The sequence below is a fragment of the Lampris incognitus genome, chromosome 2 (genome assembly GCF_029633865.1).
Source record: "Lampris incognitus isolate fLamInc1 chromosome 2, fLamInc1.hap2, whole genome shotgun sequence".
In the NCBI taxonomy this organism is placed as follows: Eukaryota; Metazoa; Chordata; class Actinopteri; order Lampriformes; family Lampridae; genus Lampris; species Lampris incognitus.
The window spans coordinates 49256254-49281592 of NC_079212.1; the positions used below are offsets into that span (position 1 = coordinate 49256254).

Here is a 25339-nt window from a genome sequence, read left to right on the forward strand (position 1 = left end):
CTGTACACCATGTACAGACATCTATACCTAAACACTCCTCTATTCATCTATACACTCTGTATAGACATCTATGCCTAAACACACCTCTATTCAACTATACGCTCTGTATAGACATCTATACCTAAACACTCCACTATTCATCGATACACTCTGTATAGACATAAATACCTAAACACTCCTCTATTCATCTATACACCATATACAGACATCTATACCTAAACACTCCTCTATTCATTTGTGAAACATGTACAGACATCTATACCTAAACACTCCTCTGTTCATCTATACACCTTGTGTAGACATCTGTACCTAAACACTCCTCTATTCATCTATACACTCTGTATAGACGTCTATACCTAAACACAACTATATTCATCTATACACCATATATAGACATCTATACCTAAACACTCCTCTATTCATCTGTACACCATGTACAGACATCTATATCTAAACACTCCTCTATTCATCTATACACTCTGTATAGACATCTATACATAAACACTCCTCTATTCATCTATACACTCTGTATAGACATCTATACCTAAACACTCCTCTATTCATCTATACACTCTGTATAGACATCTATACCTAAACATTCCTCTATTCATCTATACACTCTGTATAGACATCTATACCTAAACACTCCTCTATTCATCTATACACTATGTATAGACATCTATACCTAAACACACCTCTATTCATCTATACACCATATATAGACAACTATACCTAAACACTCCTCTATTCATCTGTACACCATGTACAGACATCTATATCTAAACACTCCTCTATTCATCTATACACTCTGTATAGAAATTTATACCTAAACCATCCTCTATTCATCTGTACACCATATACAGACATCTATACCTAAAAACTCCTCTATTCATCTATACACTCTGTATAGACATCTATACCTAAACACTCCTCTATTCATCTATACACTCTCTATAGACATCTATACCTAAACGCTCCTGTATTCATCTATACACTTTGTATAGACATCTATACCTAAACACTCCTCTATTCATCTATACACTCGGTATAGACATCTATACCTAGACACTCCTCTATTCATCTATACACGCTGTATAGACATCTATACCTAAGCACTCCTCTATTCATCTATACACCATGTATAGACATCTATACCTAAGCACTCCTCTATTCATCTATACACCATGTATAGACATCTATACCTAAACACTCCTCTATTCATCTATACACCATATATAGACATATATACCTAAACACTCCTCTATTCATCTATACACCCTGTATAGAGATCTATACCTAAACACTCCTCTATTCATCTATACACTCTGTGTAGACATCTATACCTAAACGCTCCTGTATTCATCTATACACTCTGTATAGAAATTTATACCTAAACCATCCTCTATTCATCTGTACACCATATACAGACATCTATACCTAAAAACTCCTCTATTCATCTATACACTCTGTATAGACATCTATACCTAAACACTCCTCTATTCATCTATGCACTCTCTATAGACATCTATACCTAAACGCTCCTGTATTCATCTATACACTTTGTATAGACATCTATACCTAAACACTCCTCTATTCATCTATACACACTGTATAGACATCTATACCTAGACACTCCTCTATTCATCTATACACGCTGTATAGACATCTATACCTAAGCACTCCTTTATTCATCTATACACCATGTATAGACATCTATACCTAAACACTCCTCTATTCACCTATACACTACGTATAGATATCTATACCTAAACACTCCTCTATTCATCTATACACCATATATAGACATATATACCTAAACACTCCTCTATTCATCTATACACCCTGTATAGAGATCTATACCTAAACACTCCTCTATTCATCTATACACTCTGTGTAGACATCTATACCTAAACGCTCCTGTATTCATCTATACACTTTGTATAGACATCTATACCTAAACACTCCTCTATTCATCTATACAGTCGGTATAGACATCTATACCTAAACACTCCTCTATTCATCTATACACACTGTATAGACATCTATACCTAGACACTCCTCTATTCATCTATACACGCTGTATAGACATCTATACCTAAGCACTCCTCTATTCATCTATACACCATATATAGACATCTATACCTAAACACTCCTCTATTCAGCTATAAACTACGTGTAGATATCTATACCTAAACACTCCTCTATTCATCTATACACTCGGTATAGACATCTATACCTAAACACTCCTCTATTCATCTATACACACTGTATAGACATCTATACCTAGACACTCCTCTATTCATATATACACGCTGTATAGACATCTATACCTAAGCACTCCTCTATTCATCTATACACCATGTATAGACATCTATACCTAAACACTCCTCTATTCACCTATACACTACGTATAGATATCTTTACCTAAACACTCCTCTATTCATCTATACACCATATATAGACATCTACACCTAAAAACTCCTCTATTCATCTATACACCCAGTATAGAGATCTATACCTAAACACTCCTCTATTCATCTATACACTCTTTATAGACATCTATACCTAAACACTATTCTATTCATCTATACACTATATATAGACATTTATACTTAAACACTCCTCTATTCATCTAATCAATCTCTATAGACATCTATATCTAAACACTCCTCTATTCATCTATACACTCTGTATAGACATCTATACCTAAACACTCCTCTATTCATCTATAAACTCTATATAGACGTCTATACCTAAACACACCTCTCTTCATCTATACACCATATATAGACATCTATACCTAAACACTCCTCTATTCATCTGTAGACCATGTACAGACATCTATACCTAGACACTCCTCTATTCATCTATACACTTTGTATAGACAGCTATACCTAAACACTCCTCCATTCATCTATACACTCTGTATAAACATCTATACCTAAACACTCCTCTATTCATCTATACACTCTGTATAGACATCTATACCTAAACACTCCTCTATTCATCTATACACTCTGTATAGATATCTATACCTAAACACTCCTCTATTCACCTATAAACTATGTATAGACATCTATACCTAAACACTCCTCTATTCATCTATACATTCTGTATAGACATCTATACCTAAACACTCCTCTATTCATCTATACACTATGTATAGACATCTATACCTAAACACTCCTCTATTCATCTATACACCATATATAGACATCTATACCTAAACACTCCTCTATTCATCTGTACACCATGTACAGGCATCTATACCTAGACACTCCTCTATTCATCTATACACTTTGTATAGACAGCTATACCTAAACACTCCTCCATTCATCTATACACCCTGTATAAACATCTATACCTAAACACTCCTCTATTCATCTATACACCCTGTATAGACATCTAAACCTAAACACTCCTCTATTCATCTATACATTCTGTATAGACATCTATACCTAAACACTCCTCTAATCATCTATACACTATGTATAGACATCTATAACTAAACACTCCTCTATTCACCTATACACTATGTATAGACATCTATACCTAAACACTCCTCTATTCATCTGTACACTATGTATAGACATATATACCTAAACACTACTCTATTCATCTATACACCATATATAGACATCTATACCTAAACACTCCTCTATTCATCTGTACACCATGTACAGACATCTATACCTAAACACTCCTCTATTCATCTATACACTCTGTATAGACATCTATGCCTAAACACACCTCTATTCATCTATACGCTCTGGATAGACATCTATACCTAAACACTCCACTATTCATCGATACACTCTGTATAGACATCTATACCTAAACACTCCTCTATTCATCTATACACCATATACAGACATCTATACCTAAACACTCCTCTGTTCATTTGTGAAACATGTACAGACATCTATACCTAAACACTCCTCTATTCATCTATACACCCTGTGTAGACATCTATACCTAAACACTCCTCTATTCATCTATACACTCTGTATAGACGTCTATACCTAAACACAACTATATTCATCTATACCCCATATATAGACATCTATACCTAAACACTCCTCTATTCATCTGTACACCATGTACAGATATCTATATCTAACACTCCTCTATTCATCTATACACTCTGTATAGACATCTATACCTAAACACTCCTCTATTCATCTATACACTCTGTATAGACATCTATACCTAAACACTCCTCTATTCATCTATACACTCTGTATAGACATCTATACCTAAACACTCCTCTATTCATCTATACACTCTGTATAGACATCTATACCTAAACACTCCTCTATTCATCTATACACTATGTATAGACATCTATGCCTAAACACACCTCTATTCATCTATACACCATATATAGACAACTATACCTAAACACTCCTCTATTCATCTGTACACCATGTACAGACATCTATATCTAAACACTCCTCTATTCATCTATACACTCTGTATAGAAATGTATACCTAAACAATCCTCTATTCATCTGTACACCATATACAGACATCTATACCTAAAAACTCCTCTATTCATCTATACACTCTGTATAGACATCTATACCTAAACACTCCTCTATTCATCTATACACTCTCTATAGACATCTATACCTAAACGCTCCTGTATTCATCTATACACTTTGTATAGACATCTATACCTAAACACTCCTCTATTCATCTATACACTCGGTATAGACATCTATACCTAAACACTCCTCTATTCATCTATACACACTGTATAGACATCTATACCTAGACACTCCTCTATTCATCTATACACGCTGTATAGACATCTATACCTAAGCACTCCTCTATTCATCTATACACCATGTATAGACATCTATACCTAAACACTCCTCTATTCATCTATACACTCGGTATAGACATCTATACCTAAACACTCCTCTATTCATCTATACACACTGTATAGACATCTATACCTAGACACTCCTCTATTCATCTATACACGCTGTATAGACATCTATACCTAAACACTCCTCTATTCATCTATACACCATATACAGACATCTATACCTAAACACTCCTCTATTCATTTGTGAAACATGTACAGACATCTATACCTAAACACTCCTCTATTCATCTATACACCCTGTGTAGACGTCTATACCTAAACACAACTATATTCATCTATACCCCATATATAGACATCTATACCTAAACACTCCTCTATTCATCTATACACTCTGTATAGACGTCTATACCTAAACACAACTATATTCATCTATACCCCATATATAGACATCTATACCTAAACACTCCTCTATTCATCTGTACACCATGTACAGACATCTATATCTAACACTCCTCTATTCATCTATACACTCTGTATAGACATCTATACCTAAACACTCCTCTATTCATCTATACACTCTGTATAGACATCTATACCTAAACACTCCTCTATTCATCTATACACTCTGTATAGACATCTATACCTAAACACTCCTCTATTCATCTATACACTCTGTATAGACATCTATACACCTCAACACTCCTCTATTCATCTATACACTATGTATAGACATCTATACCTAAACACACCTCTATTCATCTATACACCATATATAGACAACTATACCTAAACACTCCTCTATTCATCTGTACACCATGTACAGACATCTATATCTAAACACTCCTCTATTCATCTATACACTCTGTATAGAAATGTATACCTAAACAATCCTCTATTCATCTGTACACCATATACAGACATCTATACCTAAAAACTCCTCTATTCATCTATACACTCTGTATAGACATCTATACCTAAAACACTCCTCTATTCATCTATACACTCTCTATAGACATCTATACCTAAACGCTCCTGTATTCATCTATACACTTTGTATAGACATCTATACCTAAACACTCCTCTATTCATCTATACACTCGGTATAGACATCTATACCTAAACACTCCTCTATTCATCTATACACACTGTATAGACATCTATACCTAGACACTCCTCTATTCATCTATACACGCTGTATAGACATCTATACCTAAGCACTCCTCTATTCATCTATACACCATGTATAGACATCTATACCTAAACACTCCTCTATTCACCTATACACTACGTATAGATATATATACCTAAACACTCCACTATTCATCTATACACCATATATAGACATATATACCTAAACACTCCTCTATTCATCTGTACACCATGTACAGACATCTACACCTAAACACTCCTCTATTCATCTATACACCGTGTATAGAGATCTATACCTAAACACTCCTCTATTCATCTAAAAACTCTGTATAGACATCTATACCTAAACACTCCTCTATTCATCTATACACCATATATACACATCTATACCTAAACACTCCTCTATTCATCTGTACACCATGTACAGACATCTATACCTAAACACTCCTCTATTCATCTATACACCCTGTATAGAGATCTATACCTAAACACTCCTCTATTCATCTATACACTCTGTTTAGACATCTATACCTAAACACTATTCTATTCATCTATACACTATGTATAGATATCTATACTTAAACACTCCTCTATTCATCTATACACTCTGCATAGACATCTATACCTAAACACTCCTCTATTCACCTATACACTATGTATAGACATCTATACCTAAACACTCCTCTATTCATCTATACACCCTATATAGACATCTATACCTAAACACTCCTCTATTCATCTGTACACCATGTACAGACATCTACACCTAAACACTCCTCTATTCATCTATACACCCTGTATAGAGATCTATACCTAAACACTCCTCTATTCATCTATACACTCTGTATAGACATCTATACCTAAACACTATTCTATTCATCTATACACTATATATAGACATTTATACTTAAACACTCCTCTATTCATCTAATCACTCTCTACAGACATCTATATCTAAACACTCCTCTATTCATCTATACACTCTGTATAGACATCTATACCTAGACACTCCTCTATTCATCTATACACTCTGTATAGACATCTATACCTAAACACTCCTCTATTCATCTATAAACTCTATATAGACGTCTATACCTAAACACACCTCTCTTCATCTATACACCATATATAGACATCTATACCTAGACACTCCTCTATTCATCTATACACGCTGTATAGACATCTATACCTAAGCACTCCTCTATTCATCTATACACCATGTATAGACATCTATACCTAAACACTCCTCTATTCACCTATACACTACGTATAGATATCTATACCTAAACACTCCTCTATTCATCTATACACTCTGTATAGACATCTATGCCTAAACACACCTCTATTCATCTATACGCTCTGTATAGAAATCTATACCTAAACACTCCACTATTCATCGATACACTCTGTATAGACATCTATACCTAAACACTCCTCTATTCATCTATACACCATATACAGACATCTATACCTAAACACTCCTCTATTCATTTGTGAAACATGTACAGACATCTATACCTAAACACTCCTCTATTCATCTATAAACCCTGTGTAGACGTCTATACCTAAACATAACTATATTCATCTATACCCCATATATAGACATCTATACCTAAACACTCCTCTATTCATCTATACACTCTGTATAGACGTCTATACCTAAACACAACTATATTCATCTATACCCCATATATAGACATCTATACATAAACACTCCTCTATTCATCTGTACACCATGTACAGACATCTATATCTAACACTCCTCTATTCATCTATACACTCTGTATAGACATCTATACCTAAACACTCCTCTATTCATCTATACACTCTGTATAGACATCTATACCTAAACACTCCTCTATTCATCTATACACTCTGTATAGACATCTATACCTAAACACTCCTCTATTCATCTATACACTCTGTATAGACATCTATACCTAAACACTCCTCTATTCATCTATACACTATGTATAGACATCTATACCTAAACACACCTCTATTCATCTATACACCATATATAGACAACTATACCTAAACACTCCTCTATTCATCTGTACACCATGTACAGACATCTATATCTAAACAATCCTCTATTCATCTGTACACCATATACAGACATCTATACCTAAAAACTCCTCTATTCATCTATACACGCTGTATAGACATCTATACCTAAACACTCCTCTATTCATCTATACACTCTCTATAGACATCTATACCTAAACGCTCCTGTATTCATCTATACACTTTGTATAGACATCTATACCTAAACACTCCTCTATTCATCTATACACTCGGTATAGACATCTATACCTAAACACTCCTCTATTCATCTATACACACTGTATAGACATCTATACCTAGACACTCCTCTATTCATCTATACACGCTGTATAGACATCTATACCTAAGCACTCCTCTATTCATCTATACACCATGTATAGACATCTATACCTAAACACTCCTCTATTCACCTATACACTACGTATAGATATATATACCTAAACACTCCACTATTCATCTATACACCATATATAGACATATATACCTAAACACTCCTCTATTCATCTGTACACCATGTACAGACATCTACACCTAAACACTCCTCTATTCATCTATACACCCTGTATAGAGATCTATACCTAAACACTCCTCTATTCATCTAAAAACTCTGTATAGACATCTATACCTAAAAACTCCTCTATTCATCTATACACCATATATACACATCTATACCTAAACACTCCTCTATTCATCTGTACACCATGTACAGACATCTATACCTAAACACTCCTCTATTCATCTATACACCCTGTATAGAGATCTATACCTAAACACTCCTCTATTCATCTATACACTCTGTGTAGACATCTATACCTAAACACTATTCTATTCATCTATACACTATGTATATATATCTATACTTAAACACTCCTCTATTCATCTATACACTCTGCATAGACATCTATACCTAAACACTCCTCTATTCACCTATACACTATGTATAGACATCTATACCTAAACACTCCTCTATTCATCTATACACCCTATATAGACATCTATACCTAAACACTCCTCTATTCATCTGTACACCATGTACAGACATCTACACCTAAACACTCCTCTATTCATCTATACACCCTGTATAGAGATCTATACCTAAACACTCCTCTATTCATCTATACACTCTGTATAGACATCTATACCTAAACACTATTCTATTCATCTATACACTATATATAGACATTTATACTTAAACACTCCTCTATTCATCTAATCACTCTCTACAGACATCTATATCTAAACACTCCTCTATTCATCTATACACTCTGTATAGACATCTATACCTAGACACTCCTCTATTCATCTATAAACTCTATATAGACGTCTATACCTAAACACACCTCTCTTCATCTATACACCATATATAGACATCTATACCTAAACACTCCTCTATTCATCTGTAGACCATGTACAGACATCTATACCTAGACACTCCTCTATTCATCTATACACTCTGTATAAACATCTATACCTAAACACTCCTCTATTCATCTATACACTCTGTATAGACATCTATACCTAAACACTCTTCTATTCATCTATACACTCTGTATAGATATATATACCTAAACACTCCTCTATTCACCTATAAACTATGTATAGACATCTATACCTAAACACTCCTCTATTCATCTATACACTCTGTATAGACATCTATACCTAAACACTCCTCTATTCATCTATACACTCTGTATAGATATCTATACCTAAACACTCCTCTATTCACCTATAAACTATGTATAGACATCTATACCTAAACACTCCTCTATTCATCTATACACTCTGTAGAGACATATATAACTAAACACTCATCTATTCATCTATACACTCTGTATAGACATCTATACCTAAACACTCTTCTATTCTTCTATAAACTCTGTATAGACGTCTATACCTAAACACACCTATATTCATCTATACACCATATATAGACATCTATACCTAAACACTCTTCTATTCATCTGTACACCATGTACAGACATCTATACCTAGACACTCCTCTATTCATCTATACACTCTGTATAGACATCTATACCTAAACACTCCTCTATTCATCTATACACTATGTATAGACATCTATACCTAAACACTCATCTATTCATCTATAAACCCTGTATAGACATCTATACCTAAACACTCCTCTATTCATCTATACATTCTGTATAGACATCTATACCTAAACACTCCTCTATTCATCTATACATTCTGTATAGACATATATACCTACACACTCCTCTATTCATCTATACATTCTGTATAGACATCTATAACTAAACACTCCTCTATTCATCTATACACTATGTATAGACATCTATACCTAAACACTCCTCTTTTCATCTATACACCATATATAGACGTCTATACCTAAACACTCCTCTATTCATCTGTACACCATGTACAGACATCTATACCTAGACACTCCTCCATTCATCTATAAACTCTATATAGACGTCTATACCTAAACACACCTCTATTCATCTATACACCATATATAGACATCTATACCTAAACACTCCTCTATTCATCTATACACCATATATAGATATCTATACCTAAACACTCCTCTATTCATCTATACACTCTGTATAGAGATCTATACCTAAACAGTCCTCTATTCATCTGTACACCATGTACAGACATCTATACCTAAAAACTCCTCTATTCATCTATACACTCTGTATAGACATCTATACCTAAACACTCCTCTATTCATCTATACCCTCTGTATAGACATCTATACCTAAACACTCCTCTATTCATCTATACACTCTCTATAGACATCTATACCTAAACGCTCCTGTATTCATCTATACACTTTGTATAGACATCTATACCTAAACACTCCTCTATTCATCTATACACTCTGTATAGACATCTCTACCTAAACACTCCTCTATTCATCTATACACTCTGCATAGACATCTATACCTAGAAAACTCCTCTATTCATCTATACACTCTGTATAGACATCTATACCTAAGCACTCCTCTATTCATCTATACACCATGTATAGACATCTATACCTAAACACTCCTCTATTCACCTATACACTATGTATAGACATCTATACCTAAACACTCCTCTATTCATCTATACACCATATATAGACATATATACCTAAACACTCCTCTATTCATCTGTACACCATGTACAGACATCTACACCTAAACACTCCTCTATTCATCTATACACCCTGTATAGAGATCTATACCTAAACACTCCTCTATTCATCTATACACTCTGTATAGACATCTATACCTAAACACTATTCTATTCATCTATACACTATGTATAGACATCTATACTTAAACACTCCTCTATTCATCTATACACTCTCTATAGACATCTATATCTAAACACTCCTCTATTCATCTATACACTCTGTATAGACATCTATACCTAGACACTCCTCTATTCATCTATACACTCTGTATAGACATCTATACCTAAACACTCCTCTATTCATCTATAAACTCTATACAGACGTCTATACCTAAACACACCTCTGTTCATCTATACACCAAATATAGACATCTATACCTAAACACTCCTCTATTCATCTGTACACCATGTACAGACATCTATATCTAAACACTCCTCTATTCATCTATACACCATGTACAGACATCTATACCTAAACACTCCTCTATTCATCTGTACACCATGTACAGACATCTATACCTAAACACTCCTCTATTCATCTATACACCCTGTATAGAGATCTATACCTAAACACTCCTCTATTCATCTATACACTCTGTATAGAGATCTATACCTAAACACTCCTCTATTCATCTATACACTCTGTTTAGACATCTATACCTAAACACTATTCTATTCATCTATACACTATGTATAGATATCTATACTTAAACACTCCTCTATTCATCTATACACTCTGCATAGACATCTATACCTAAACACTCCTCTATTCACCTATACACTATGTATAGACATCTATACCTAAACACTCCTCTATTCATCTATACACCCTATATAGACATCTATACCTAAACACTCCTCTATTCATCTGTACACCATGTACAGACATCTACACCTAAACACTCCTCTATTCATCTATACACCCTGTATAGAGATCTATACCTAAACACTCCTCTATTCATCTATACACTCTGTATAGACATCTATACCTAAACACTATTCTATTCATCTATACACTATATATAGACATTTATACTTAAACACTCCTCTATTCATCTAATCACTCTCTACAGACATCTATATCTAAACACTCCTCTATTCATCTATACACTCTGTATAGACATCTATACCTAGACACTCCTCTATTCATCTATACACTCTGTATAGACATCTATACCTAAACACTCCTCTATTCATCTATAAACTCTATATAGACGTCTATACCTAAACACACCTCTCTTCATCTATACACCATATATAGACATCTATACCTAGACACTCCTCTATTCATCTATACACGCTGTATAGACATCTATACCTAAGCACTCCTCTATTCATCTATACACCATGTATAGACATCTATACCTAAACACTCCTCTATTCACCTATACACTACGTATAGATATCTATACCTAAACACTCCTCTATTCATCTATACACTCTGTATAGACATCTATGCCTAAACACACCTCTATTCATCTATACGCTCTGTATAGAAATCTATACCTAAACACTCCACTATTCATCGATACACTCTGTATAGACATCTATACCTAAACACTCCTCTATTCATCTATACACCATATACAGACATCTATACCTAAACACTCCTCTATTCATTTGTGAAACATGTACAGACATCTATACCTAAACACTCCTCTATTCATCTATAAACCCTGTGTAGACGTCTATACCTAAACATAACTATATTCATCTATACCCCATATATAGACATCTATACCTAAACACTCCTCTATTCATCTATACACTCTGTATAGACGTCTATACCTAAACACAACTATATTCATCTATACCCCATATATAGACATCTATACATAAACACTCCTCTATTCATCTGTACACCATGTACAGACATCTATATCTAACACTCCTCTATTCATCTATACACTCTGTATAGACATCTATACCTAAACACTCCTCTATTCATCTATACACTCTGTATAGACATCTATACCTAAACACTCCTCTATTCATCTATACACTCTGTATAGACATCTATACCTAAACACTCCTCTATTCATCTATACACTCTGTATAGACATCTATACCTAAACACTCCTCTATTCATCTATACACTATGTATAGACATCTATACCTAAACACACCTCTATTCATCTATACACCATATATAGACAACTATACCTAAACACTCCTCTATTCATCTGTACACCATGTACAGACATCTATATCTAAACAATCCTCTATTCATCTGTACACCATATACAGACATCTATACCTAAAAACTCCTCTATTCATCTATACACGCTGTATAGACATCTATACCTAAACACTCCTCTATTCATCTATACACTCTCTATAGACATCTATACCTAAACGCTGCTCTATTCATCTATACACTCTGTATAGACATCTATACCTAAACACTCCTCTATTCATCTATACACTCTGTATAGACATCTATACCTAAACACTCCTCTATTCATCTATACACTATGTATAGACATCTATACCTAAACACACCTCTATTCATCTATACACCATATATAGACAACTATACCTAAACACTCCTCTATTCATCTGTACACCATGTACAGACATCTATATCTAAACAATCCTCTATTCATCTGTACACCATATACAGACATCTATACCTAAAAACTCCTCTATTCATCTATACACGCTGTATAGACATCTATACCTAAACACTCCTCTATTCATCTATACACTCTCTATAGACATCTATACCTAAACGCTCCTGTATTCATCTATACACTTTGTATAGACATCTATACCTAAACACTCCTCTATTCATCTATACACTCGGTATAGACATCTATACCTAAACACTCCTCTATTCATCTATACACACTGTATAGACATCTATACCTAGACACTCCTCTATTCATCTATACACGCTGTATAGACATCTATACCTAAGCACTCCTCTATTCATCTATACACTACGTATAGATATATATACCTAAACACTCCACTATTCATCTATACACCATATATAGACATATATACCTAAACACTCCTCTATTCATCTGTACACCATGTACAGACATCTACACCTAAACACTCCTCTATTCATCTATACACCCTGTATAGAGATCTATACCTAAACACTCCTCTATTCATCTAAAAACTCTGTATAGACATCTATACCTAAAAACTCCTCTATTCATCTATACACCATATATACACATCTATACCTAAACACTCCTCTATTCATCTGTACACCATGTACAGACATCTATACCTAAACACTCCTCTATTCATCTATACACCCTGTATAGAGATCTATACCTAAACACTCCTCTATTCATCTATACACTCTGTGTAGACATCTATACCTAAACACTATTCTATTCATCTATACACTATGTATATATATCTATACTTAAACACTCCTCTATTCATCTATACACTCTGCATAGACATCTATACCTAAACACTCCTCTATTCACCTATACACTATGTATAGACATCTATACCTAAACACTCCTCTATTCATCTATACACCCTATATAGACATCTATACCTAAACACTCCTCTATTCATCTGTACACCATGTACAGACATCTACACCTAAACACTCCTCTATTCATCTATACACCCTGTATAGAGATCTATACCTAAACACTCCTCTATTCATCTATACACTCTGTATAGACATCTATACCTAAACACTATTCTATTCATCTATACACTATATATAGACATTTATACTTAAACACTCCTCTATTCATCTAATCACTCTCTACAGACATCTATATCTAAACACTCCTCTATTCATCTATACACTCTGTATAGACATCTATACCTAGACACTCCTCTATTCATCTATAAACTCTATATAGACGTCTATACCTAAACACACCTCTCTTCATCTATACACCATATATAGACATCTATACCTAGACACTCCTCTATTCATCTATACACGCTGTATAGACATCTATACCTAAGCACTCCTCTATTCATCTATACACTCTGTATAGACATCTATACCTAAACACTCCTCTATTCATCTATACACTCTGTATAGACATCTATACCTAAACACTCCTCTATTCATCTATACACTATGTATAGACATCTATACCTAAACACACCTCTATTCATCTATACACCATATATAGACAACTATACCTAAACACTCCTCTATTCATCTGTACACCATGTACAGACATCTATATCTAAACAATCCTCTATTCATCTGTACACCATATACAGACATCTATACCTAAAAACTCCTCTATTCATCTATACACGCTGTATAGACATCTATACCTAAACACTCCTCTATTCATCTATACACTCTCTATAGACATCTATACCTAAACGCTCCTGTATTCATCTATACACTTTGTATAGACATCTATACCTAAACACTCCTCTATTCATCTATACACTCGGTATAGACATCTATACCTAAACACTCCTCTATTCATCTATACACACTGTATAGACATCTATACCTAGACACTCCTCTATTCATCTATACACGCTGTATAGACATCTATACCTAAACACTCCTCTATTCACCTATACACTACGTATAGATATATATACCTAAACACTCCACTATTCATCTATACACCATATATAGACATATATACCTAAACACTCCTCTATTCATCTGTACACCATGTACAGACATCTACACCTAAACACTCCTCTATTCATCTATACACCCTGTATAGAGATCTATACCTAAACACTCCTCTATTCATCTAAAAACTCTGTATAGACATCTATACCTAAAAACTCCTCTATTCATCTATACACCATATATACACATCTATACCTAAACACTCCTCTATTCATCTGTACACCATGTACAGACATCTATACCTAAACACTCCTCTATTCATCTATACACCCTGTATAGAGATCTATACCTAAACACTCCTCTATTCATCTATACACTCTGTGTAGACATCTATACCTAAACACTATTCTATTCATCTATACACTATGTATATATATCTATACTTAAACACTCCTCTATTCATCTATACACTCTGCATAGACATCTATACCTAAACACTCCTCTATTCACCTATACACTATGTATAGACATCTATACCTAAACACTCCTCTATTCATCTATACACCCTATATAGACATCTATACCTAAACACTCCTCTATTCATCTGTACACCATGTACAGACATCTACACCTAAACACTCCTCTATTCATCTATACACCCTGTATAGAGATCTATACCTAAACACTCCTCTATTCATCTATACACTCTGTATAGACATCTATACCTAAACACTATTCTATTCATCTATACACTATATATAGACATTTATACTTAAACACTCCTCTATTCATCTAATCACTCTCTACAGACATCTATATCTAAACACTCCTCTATTCATCTATACACTCTGTATAGACATCTATACCTAGACACTCCTCTATTCATCTATAAACTCTATATAGACGTCTATACCTAAACACACCTCTCTTCATCTATACACCATATATAGACATCTATACCTAAACACTCCTCTATTCATCTGTAGACCATGTACAGACATCTATACCTAGACACTCCTCTATTCATCTATACACTCTGTATAAACATCTATACCTAAACACTCCTCTATTCATCTATACACTCTGTATAGACATCTATACCTAAACACTCTTCTATTCATCTATACACTCTGTATAGATATATATACCTAAACACTCCTCTATTCACCTATAAACTATGTATAGACATCTATACCTAAACACTCCTCTATTCATCTATACACTCTGTATAGACATCTATACCTAAACACTCCTCTATTCATCTATACACTCTGTATAGATATCTATACCTAAACACTCCTCTATTCACCTATAAACTATGTATAGACATCTATACCTAAACACTCCTCTATTCATCTATACACTCTGTAGAGACATATATAACTAAACACTCATCTATTCATCTATACACTCTGTATAGACATCTATACCTAAACACTCTTCTATTCTTCTATAAACTCTGTATAGACGTCTATACCTAAACACACCTATATTCATCTATACACCATATATAGACATCTATACCTAAACACTCTTCTATTCATCTGTACACCATGTACAGACATCTATACCTAGACACTCCTCTATTCATCTATACACTCTGTATAGACATCTATACCTAAACACTCCTCTATTCATCTATACACTATGTATAGACATCTATACCTAAACACTCATCTATTCATCTATAAACCCTGTATAGACATCTATACCTAAACACTCCTCTATTCATCTATACATTCTGTATAGACATCTATACCTAAACACTCCTCTATTCATCTATACATTCTGTATAGACATATATACCTACACACTCCTCTATTCATCTATACATTCTGTATAGACATCTATAACTAAACACTCCTCTATTCATCTATACACTATGTATAGACATCTATACCTAAACACTCCTCTTTTCATCTATACACCATATATAGACGTCTATACCTAAACACTCCTCTATTCATCTGTACACCATGTACAGACATCTATACCTAGACACTCCTCCATTCATCTATAAACTCTATATAGACGTCTATACCTAAACACACCTCTATTCATCTATACACCATATATAGACATCTATACCTAAACACTCCTCTATTCATCTATACACCATATATAGATATCTATACCTAAACACTCCTCTATTCATCTATACACTCTGTATAGAGATCTATACCTAAACAGTCCTCTATTCATCTGTACACCATGTACAGACATCTATACCTAAAAACTCCTCTATTCATCTATACACTCTGTATAGACATCTATACCTAAACACTCCTCTATTCATCTATACCCTCTGTATAGACATCTATACCTAAACACTCCTCTATTCATCTATACACTCTCTATAGACATCTATACCTAAACGCTCCTGTATTCATCTATACACTTTGTATAGACATCTATACCTAAACACTCCTCTATTCATCTATACACTCTGTATAGACATCTCTACCTAAACACTCCTCTATTCATCTATACACTCTGCATAGACATCTATACCTAGAAAACTCCTCTATTCATCTATACACTCTGTATAGACATCTATACCTAAGCACTCCTCTATTCATCTATACACCATGTATAGACATCTATACCTAAACACTCCTCTATTCACCTATACACTATGTATAGACATCTATACCTAAACACTCCTCTATTCATCTATACACCATATATAGACATATATACCTAAACACTCCTCTATTCATCTGTACACCATGTACAGACATCTACACCTAAACACTCCTCTATTCATCTATACACCCTGTATAGAGATCTATACCTAAACACTCCTCTATTCATCTATACACTCTGTATAGACATCTATACCTAAACACTATTCTATTCATCTATACACTATGTATAGACATCTATACTTAAACACTCCTCTATTCATCTATACACTCTCTATAGACATCTATATCTAAACACTCCTCTATTCATCTATACACTCTGTATAGACATCTATACCTAGACACTCCTCTATTCATCTATACACTCTGTATAGACATCTATACCTAAACACTCCTCTATTCATCTATAAACTCTATACAGACGTCTATACCTAAACACACCTCTGTTCATCTATACACCAAATATAGACATCTATACCTAAACACTCCTCTATTCATCTGTACACCATGTACAGACATCTATATCTAAACACTCCTCTATTCATCTATACACCATGTACAGACATCTATACCTAAACACTCCTCTATTCATCTGTACACCATGTACAGACATCTATACCTAAACACTCCTCTATTCATCTATACACCCTGTATAGAGATCTATACCTAAACACTCCTCTATTCATCTATACACTCTGTGTAGACATCTATACCTAAACACTATTATATTCATCTATACACTATGTATAGACATCTATACTTAAACACTCCTCTATTCATCTATACACTCTGCATAGACATCTATACTTAAACACTCCTCTATTCACCTATACACTATGTATAGACATCTATACCTAAACACTCCTCTATTCATCTATACACCATATATAGACATCTATACCTAAACACTCCTCTATTCATCTGTACACCATGTACAGACGTCTACACCTAAACACTCCTCTATTCATCTATACACCCTGTATAGAGATCTATACCTAAACACTACTCTATTCATCTATACACTCTGTATAGACATCTATACCTAAACACTATTCTATTCATCTATACACTATGTATAGACATCTATACTTAAACACTCCTCTATTCATCTATACACTCACATTAGACATCTATACCTAAACACTCCTCTATTCATCTATACACTCTGTATAGACATCTATACCTAAACACTCCTATATTCATCTATACAATATGTATAGACATCTATACCTAAACACTCCTCTATTCATCTATACACTCTGCAGCGAGTATGCGCCCTCTACCGAACTACGCTGGAGTTAACGCCATGTAGTAGTTACAGACTGTCTTCTGCAAATCACAAGGGTACCGAAATCCTCTGTGGCGACCCCTGAGAAACAGGGAACAAGCTGAAAGAAGAGTAGTTACAGACTCACTGTCTAGTGCAAATCACGGGGGTCAAACACACACACACACACACACACACACACACACACACACACACACACACACACACACACACACACTCACACACACACACACACACACACACACACACACACACACACACACACACACACGCACACACACACACACACACACACACACACACACATAAAACCTGCTCAGTTACTATCATTCTCATCTACCGGCCACCCACACCAAATCAATCTTTCCTGTCTGACCTCTGAACTACTGACAATAGCCTCATCTCTCTCCTCATACTTACTACTGCTTGGTGATTTTAACATCCACATTGATTTACCCACCTGTAAGTTTGCATCAGAATTCATCACCATGTTGGGCAATTTCAACCTCACCCAGCACGTCACTTTCCCCACCCATGTCAAAGGCCATATCCTTGACCCGGTCTGCTCTGTCAGTCTGCCGGTACACAACATCCATTCATCCCCATTTCCTCTGTCAGACCATAATCTCATGCAGTTCACTATTCCATCCCCAACTCCTCGGCCACACCTCCTCAGAGAAATAACATTCCGCAATACTAAATCTATTAACCCTCTCCAACTCTCTGATCTGCTCTCCACTGCTCTCCCCCTGGAACCAGCCTCTACCTCACCTGATGATCTCACCAATCACCTCAACGCCACTCTGTCTGCCTCCCTCAACACACTGGCCCCTCTCAAAACAAAAACAGTCTCCTTCAACACCTCTGCACCCGGGTTCACACCTGAGCTCCGCACAATGAAACAGACCGCCCGCCAACTGCAACGACTCTTCAAGAAAACATCTCTCACAGGCCCGTAGCCAGAGGGGGGGTTCGGATGGTTCGGATGGTTCGAACGAACCTCCCCACACAGCAAAAGGTCCACAATTTCAGGTGGGTTTTTTTTCCAGGTTTTTTTAAGTCCTTTTTTTAAAGTGTGTCCCCTTTTTAAATGACGATGTGCAATTCTAAACTAATCTAAAACTAATAATCTAAACAAAACTGAAGCCCTAATGTTGTTAAAAGCACCACTTTAGAGCGTAATTTCTTCCGAGTGGACTAACCCTACTTCCTTCCTCCATCAACGGCGTCAAGTCATGCATAGCTTACTGTAACGGAGCCAGCTAGCCGGCTGGTGATGGCTAAAGTAAACCATCCTGAAATCAATCTCAAAATGGGCCGAAAGACGCAAGGTGCTCGAAAGAGAAAGCAAGCTGCAGCCTCACTTTCTCAAAACATTGGACAGAAGTTCAGAAAAAAGCCAAACGGTAAGTTTGTTAACTAGTTAGTTAGTTGGGATAGCTAAGCTATGCTCGCGTTAGCTAGCTAGCTATGAACGTTAACTGGGAATATATGTTGGAGGGATGATTTTTGGTTACCTTTGTGGCAAACGTAAATCAGTTTAGACTAATTTTTTGTAAAGCAGTTTAGATCTCTAACATTTTAGCATAAGTAAATGGGTTTTACATTGCAAAAATTAGCATGGCGACTAAGCGGGGATTTCTGACTGAGTTGATGAAATCAATCAATTCATTTATGACACTGTGGCAGGACATAGCTAGCTACCTTATGTAGCTAGCTGAGAGATACTGGCCCCGGATCAGTTTACAACTGGTTTTGTTTAACGAAAACGTACAGGATAGCTTCAAGTTCTTTCATTGTGCTGTATTGCTGTGTTATTGTCTCGTGATGGTTTAGTGGTTAGGTGACACAATGCGTGCCGTCCTATGCCGTACCGTACTGTACTGTATAGTGGAGAAACGGCATAATGTACAAAGAGTATTTTAATGAATGGAACAGTTGAATGTACTGCTGGTAGGCTACCTTTCACCAATACAATGCTTGTTTTCTATGTTAAATCAAGTTTTCATTTGTCAATCACAGGGATAAATTAGATTTTTTTTGTACATGATTTTGTTGTTGCCTGTAAAATTATCATGCACTGATGGTGGTGGATAGCTGCACATACTTCTACTACACCACTGACTAAGATCTATCTATATTTTTACAGATAAGGAAGCAGGTCAGGGTGATCCACAAGAACCAAGGGATGGTCAGGGGGATGCAGAAACCCTCAGGGAAGGTTAGGGGGATGCAGAACCCCTAAAGGAAGATCAGGGTGATCCCCAACCCCAGGAGGGTCCACAATACCTTGGGCCACGTCAGAATGATGAGATGTTCAGTTACCTAGGATTTTTCATTCAGACCACAAAACCAGCTGAGGAAATCTTAGAGAGTGTGCGTAGGATGTCTGGGGGCCAGAAATACCATTTGCTCAGGAACCACGGCAGGCCATCAAATCACTTCATTTTCCCAACACAATTCCTTGGTGGCTGCAACAGGGCATTCAAGCTCAGGTGGTTGGAGGAATATGACTGGTGGTTGGTGTACAGTTCTAAGCTTGATGGTGCCTTCTGTGTGTGCTGTGGCCTGTTTGTGAATGCCAAGGAGAGGGAGCAGCTGGGATTGATGAGCAATGCTCCATTCACACAATGGCATAAGAAAACACTGGTAATTGGCAACCATTCAACAAGACCATCTCACTTAGCTGCAGTTGAAAATACTAGATTGTTTCTCCAGTCGGTCGACAAACCTGAGACCCAAATATCAGTCCTGATGGACAGTAGGAATGAAGCCAACATCAAAGAAAACAGGCATATACTCAAGTCTGTAGCAGAGGCTGTACTTTACTGTGGTTGCCAGTGTATTGCACTTGGAGGTACAACTGAGCAGCAGCATTCTACTGGCAACCATGGAAACTTCTTGGCCCTGATGAATCTATTTGCAAACCATGAAGAGATGCTGAAACAGCACATGGCAAAGCCAAAGCTCAGAAATGCCACCTACCTCTCACCCCAAACCCAAAATGAGATGATTGACATGATAAGAAAGCAAGTGATTCAGGCCCAGATTGTGGAAGAGGTCAAAAATGCACAGATCTATACATTCATGGTGGATGAGGTGCCATCCCATAATGCAGAGCTGACGCCAATGTGTGTGAGATTTGTGGACAAAGACTTAAATATCAGGGAAGAACTGTTAGAGATTTGTTCTCTGCCACGAATCACAGGCCGCCACATTGCAACTGCAATTTAGTATGTGCTGAGTCACCTAAGCACAGTGATTGGTGATTGTCGAGGACAGGGTTATGACGGTGCCAGCATCATGAGCAGCGAAAATGTCGGTGTCCAGGCTCTGATCAAGAAGGATGCACCTAAGGCAGTGTACATGCACTGCAATGGGCATTGCCTGAACTTTGTCATTGCACGCTCCTGTGCTCTTCCATCCGTTCACACTCACCTCCTGTAAGTGTGAACGGTCAGCCAGCACTCTCCGGAGACTGAACACATTCATGCGTAGCAGCATGACAAATGACTGCTTGTCATTACATTACATGATATTACATTACAGTCATTTAGCTGACGCTTTTATCCAAAGCGACTTACAATAAGTGCATCATTTAACGTAGGAAATCAGGAGAACTACTAGTCATCAGAGATCATAAGTGCATCATCTCTCTAAACAAGCGTCTAAGAGCAAAGTAAAAGTGCAAGAAAGAGATTTTTTTTAAATGAGTGAATACAATAAGTGCTAAGAACAAGTAACAGGGTAGTATTCTTGAAGGGATGAGTTTTCAACCTGCACCGAAAGATGGGCAATGACTCCGGCGACTCCACTATCCTGACATCAGTGTGGAATTCATTCCACCACTGTGGGACCAGGACAGAAAAAAGCCGTGACCGGGTCGATTGGCAGCAGGGACCTCTGAGCGATGGGGCAACCAGGCGTCCCAATGCAGCAGAGCGAAGTGGTCGTGCAGGGGTGTAGGGCTTGACCATGGCCTGGAGATAGGAAGGAGCTGTTCCTTTCACTGCTCTGTAGGCTGGCACCAGAGCCTTAAACTGGATGTGAGCAGCTACTGGGAGCCAGAGTAGGGACATGAGAAGGGGAGTTGTGTGGGAGAACATAGGGTGGTTGAACACCAGACGAGCTGCAGCTTTCTGAACAAGCTCCAGAGGTCTGATGGCCGATGCCGGGGCGCCAGCAAGGAGGGAGTTGCCATAGTCCAGCCGGGAGATGACCAGAGCCTGGATGAGTACCTGTGCCGTCCCGTCGGTGAGGAATGGGCGAATCCTCCTGATGTTATAGAGGAGACATCTGCAGGAGCGAGCAAACGATGCAACGTTTGCAGCAAACGACAGTTGGTCGTCCAGGATCACACCCAGATCCCTCGCAGTCCGAGTTGGCGTCACCACAGTGTTGTCAATGGTGATGGCCAGGTCTCGGTGGGGGCTTGTCATCACTGGCCCTCATCCACACACACTATGATATGGCAGTGGACCTGGATGGAGCTAATTTCCTTGGGGGCAGTTTGGAGAACCAGTGTCGTCATTCCTGTGTCAAGACAAAGACGTGGACAGCAACAAGAGAGGCATTGACAGAGAGTAGAAGAGAGACAAGTGGGGATGATGAGAGGAGATGAGAAACATCAACATAGAATACAAGGAGAGAAGGAGCAAAATGGAGGGAGGACAGAGACAGACAAATACATGGGCAGCAAAAAGAGAGGAGGGGCATTGACACACATGACAATAAACTAGAGGAGAGGAGAAAGAGACTGTCCAGAAGAGATAGACGGCAACATGAGAGGAGAAGAGGAAAGACATTAACAGACATGGAACAGGAGAGGAGAGACACTAGGAGAGAGGAGAGGAGAGAGACAGCAACAGAGAAAGTGAACGGAGAGGAAAGAGACAGACTTGACATGCAGCAGAAGAGAGGGAGAAACAACAATGATAAAGGAGAGAGGAGAGACAAGAGAAGAGAGGAGTGGAGAGAGAGCAGAGATTTGTAAGATGTATTTATATAAGGCACAGTGCATATTAATGAACATTTATAATTAAATGTAACATGCCACATTTAGCCACCAGACTCATTTTCATCTGTTGTCCATTGGCAGGTTGATGTCACAGAAAGAGAATATGAGAAGAGAGGAAAGAGAGACCAGACCATTACAGGGTCAATAGTAGGCTGAGAAGTTGGACTGATAAGTGTGTGTGTGTGTGTGTGTGTGTGTGTGTGTGTGTGTGTGTGTGTGTGTGTGTGTGTGTGTGTGTGTGTGTGTGTGTGTGTGTGTGTGTGCGCGCGCGTGTGTGTGTGTGTGTGTGTGTGTGTATGTGTGTGTGTGTGTGTCTGATTTTGGTAAGCAATGATTTTGAGTTAATAGATATGTCAATATTTGGAGCTGTTGAGTGGTGTAGGTCATTGGGCAATAGCCTGCGTTATATTCCATTATATTTTGAATTGACACCCTGGTGCCTGCATTTTGTGTTTTCCTTTACATATAAAGGCACATCCACCATAAATTGATGCAGAAAAGGCACAAATTGATGCAGAAAAATTCACCAGAACACCTCACTTAAAAAAAAAATCAAAAGGTGAATTTTTTTCAGAAAAATGTGTGGTGGCCAGTGATACAGAGAACTCAATGAAACGAGGATCCTTCAAAATAAGGC

At 36.6% G+C, this 25339-nt stretch overlaps 1 protein-coding gene across 1 annotated transcript in view; it reads left to right on the forward strand.

Annotated features, from left to right (window-relative positions):
- LOC130130256 (collagen alpha-1(XX) chain) overlaps positions 1 to 21930 on the forward strand; it is a 151982-nt gene extending 130052 nt beyond the window's left edge. The window contains exon 28 of the mRNA XM_056299938.1: positions 21835 to 21930. Coding sequence (XP_056155913.1) covers positions 21835 to 21930 — 96 coding nt within the window. The remainder of the gene's footprint in view (positions 1 to 21834) is intronic.
- The last annotated feature ends 3409 nt before the right edge of the window (positions 21931 to 25339 follow it).